The 3,492-nt window shown below is 38.4% G+C and overlaps 1 protein-coding gene across 1 annotated transcript in view; it reads left to right on the forward strand.

Moving 5' to 3' along the window:
* The first annotated feature begins 2,731 nt into the window (after positions 1-2,731).
* LOC117472209 (serine/threonine-protein kinase WNK4-like) overlaps positions 2,732-3,492 on the forward strand; it is an 18,028-nt gene continuing 17,267 nt past the window's right edge. The window contains 2 exon segments of the mRNA XM_034117380.1: positions 2,732-2,810; positions 3,200-3,492. The exon segment at positions 3,200-3,492 is cut by the window's right edge and continues 129 nt beyond it. Of these exon segments, the coding sequence (XP_033973271.1) occupies positions 3,238-3,492 (255 nt within the window). The 5' untranslated portion in view covers positions 2,732-2,810; positions 3,200-3,237.

The raw sequence follows: 3,492 nt of genomic DNA on the forward strand, positions 1-3,492 counted from the left end.
GGCTCCCACAGGATTGTTGTTGACATCCTCGTGGATTCATCTTCTTATTACAGACACATGCATTTCCAAACATTTGGTCTACCTACGCTGTAAATGTATTATCTCTTTGATTTGCACACGGCATCTATTGCACGTCTGTCCGTCCTGGGAGAGGGATCCCTCCTCTGTTGCTCTCCCTGAGGTTTCTCCCATTTTTCCCTTTAAACTGTGGGTTTTCTCTGGAAGTTTTTCCTTGTACGATGTGAGGGTCTAAGGACAGAGGGTGTCGTATTGTCATACTGATGTTCTGTACAAACTGTGAAGTCCACTGAGACAAATGTAACATTTGTGATATTGGGCTATATAAATAAACATTGATTGATTGATTCAGACCCCAGCACCCCAGCCACAAACTGTTCTGTCTGCTGCCGTCTGGCAAGCGGTACCGCAGCATCAGGACTAAAACCACCAGATTCAGGGACAGCTTCAGGACTAAAACCACCAGACTCAGGGACAGTTTCAGGACTAAAACCACCAGACTCAGAGACAGTTTCAGGACTAAAACCACCAGACTCAGAGACAGTTTCAGGACTAAAACCACCAGACTCAGAGACAGGTTCAGGACTAAAACCACCAGACTCAGAGACAGGTTCAGGACTAAAACCAACAGACTCAGAGACAGTTTCAGGACTAAAACCACCAGACTCAGAGACAGCTTCAGGACTAAAACCACCAGACTCAGAGACAGGTTCAGGACTAAAACCACCAGACTCAGAGACAGGTTCAGGACTAAAACCACCAGACTCAGAGACAGGTTCAGTACTAAAACCACCAGACTCAGAGACAGTTTCAGGACTAAAACCACCAGACTCAGAGACAGGTTCAGGACTAAAACCACCAGACTCAGAGACAGGTTCAAGACTAAAACCACCAGACTCAGAGACAGGTTCAGGACTAAAACCACCAGACTCAGAGACAGGTTCAGGACTAAAACCACCAGACTCAGAGACAGGTTCAGGACTAAAACCACCAGACTCAGAGACAGGTTCAGGACTAAAACCACCAGACTCAGAGACAGGTTCAGGACTAAAACCACCAGACTCAGAGACAGTTTCAGGACTAAAACCATCACCCAAACCATGTTTCCGTAAGGACTCGTGTTTCCGTAAGGACTCGTGTTCCCGTAAGGACTCGTGTTCCCGTAAGGGATGTTGCTTTGAAAGGGAAAGATTGTGTGAGGTTGAATTGATCTGTGCGTCAGTTATTAGTTTGAACAAAGAGCTTCCATCGTCTCCTGATGAGGTTTCTTTATGATCCTTTGATTCTTGTTGCTGTTGAACTCTGATTGGTCCACGCAGAACTTTTTCATTTTGTAAATTGATCTCAAGACGTACCATAGTGTTTAATGCTTTTACATAAATGAACATGTGTTATGATGAGTGTGGTCAGGCAGCAGAGATCAGCCGCTCACCATCAAACTGAGATCATGTCATATCAAAATGGAGTTTCTATATCTTTGAATAAATGTTTAAAAACATCAACGTGTTTTATTGCCATAAACAGTGATCGGGAGTTTACTTTGAAATGAGACGGATTACTGAGATAGGAATGCATTTCAACTTCTGTGTGTGTGTGTGTGTGTGTGTGTGTGTGTGTGTGTGTGTGTGTGTGTGTGTGTGTGTGAGTGTGTGTGTGTGTGTGTGTGTGTGTGTGTGTGTGTGTGTGTGTGTGTGAGTGTGTGTGTGTGTGTGTGAGTGTGTGTGTGTGTGTGTGTGAGTGTGTGTGTGTGAGTGTGTCTGTGTGTGTGTGTTGTGTGTGTGTGTGTGTGTGAGTGTGTGTGAGTGTGTGTGTGTGTGTGTGTGTGTGTGTGAGTGTGTGTGTGTGTGTGTGTGTGTGTGTGTGTTTGTGTCCCTCTGATTCTCACGTATTAAAATAACATATCAACAAAAACAAACTATAAATAAAACATGTTTGTCCCTGAAATCAATAATGAATGAACCATAAAGTAAACAAAGTAAAATGAATAAATAATACATTAACATAAAAAGTTAAACAAATAATAAATATAAATAATAATCAAAGGATTTAAGAAGTTAAAACAAAGTAAAGTTCGTATAAAATCGTGTTTAGATTCCTTCTTCTTATTCTCTGACAGAAACACGCAGCGATAAAAAAAGACTGTTCAACTTTATCGCTGAAAATCAACAACAACACACACTGTAGAAAATCTGAAAAAACAACAACAAAAACATAAAAGAAGAGCTGCTACTCACGTCTCAGACAGAGGAAGAGGAGGAGGAGGAAGAGGAGGGAAACCAGCAGCGCCCCCTGCTGGTCTAAACATCACTAACCCTGACAAGAGAATAATAAACATGTAAAAACGGACAGAAATAAAACAATTACTAATCACAAAAAATATATAAAAATACAATAAATAGTTCTTATGTATATATAATGGATAAATGTTAAATTAAATTAAATAACATTATATTTAAAAATAAGAATAAATGATAAATCAAATATTATATAAATTATAGAATTTAAAAAAACATTCAAATAAATAAATAACCCAAAAAGTTAATTATTCAAAACAATAATTATAATATTATTATTAAATATTATTATACTAATTATTATTAAATATTATTACACTTATTATTATTTATTATTAACAATACTTTTGTGTACATTTGAATCACGATAGAGGGTCAGGTGACAGGAGGTGTGCAGGGGGCGGGGCTTCAGGTCCGGCTGCTCTCTGCTGATAGGGTTAGGCTCGCTCGAGGATAGAGAGACAGAGAGAGACCTCCGTGCTTCAGGACCCTCTGACTGTGAGTCCTCTGTAAACCATAATACTGTTTTTATAATATCATTTATTTACATTAAATATATTTATCACTTAATATGACGTGTTGTAAGACAACTATTGATTATATATAATAGTTATTTATTAGTTATTCATAACTTACGAATTATTTATCAGTTTTTAAAAGTTATTTACAAAACATTTTAATAAACTTATTTATAACATAAGTTATTTCACAGATTGCTCTATTCATTATTTATTAGGCTTATTTATAAGTAGTTTATTAATCATTCATAACATTTATTTAGAAGTTATTTACATGTTGTATTATTTTTATTATTATTATTTATTATTTATTATTTATTATTTATTATTTATTATTTATTATTTATTATTTATTTACTGACATCACAGTGCGGGGCTCGAACCAGCGGTCGCGAAGAGACAGGAGGATGCTTCCCAGTGACGCCACGAAAACACCTGAAGAAGAAGAAGACGGTAAAGAAGACGAAGATGAAGACGAGGAAGAAGAAGAAGTGTCTCCACTTCCTCCTCCTGTTACCATGACAATCTTGAATGACGACCCTGCTGATCAATCAGAGGCCGCGGCCAACTTTTCAGCCAATCAGGTGAGCTCAGACTCGGCAGAGGAGACGCCATCCTCGTTTCCACGGCGACAGAAGGAGGAGGAGGAGGAGGAGACGCAG

The sequence above is a fragment of the Trematomus bernacchii genome, unplaced genomic scaffold, assembly GCF_902827165.1.
Source record: "Trematomus bernacchii unplaced genomic scaffold, fTreBer1.1, whole genome shotgun sequence".
NCBI classification, from domain to species: Eukaryota; Metazoa; Chordata; class Actinopteri; order Perciformes; family Nototheniidae; genus Trematomus; species Trematomus bernacchii.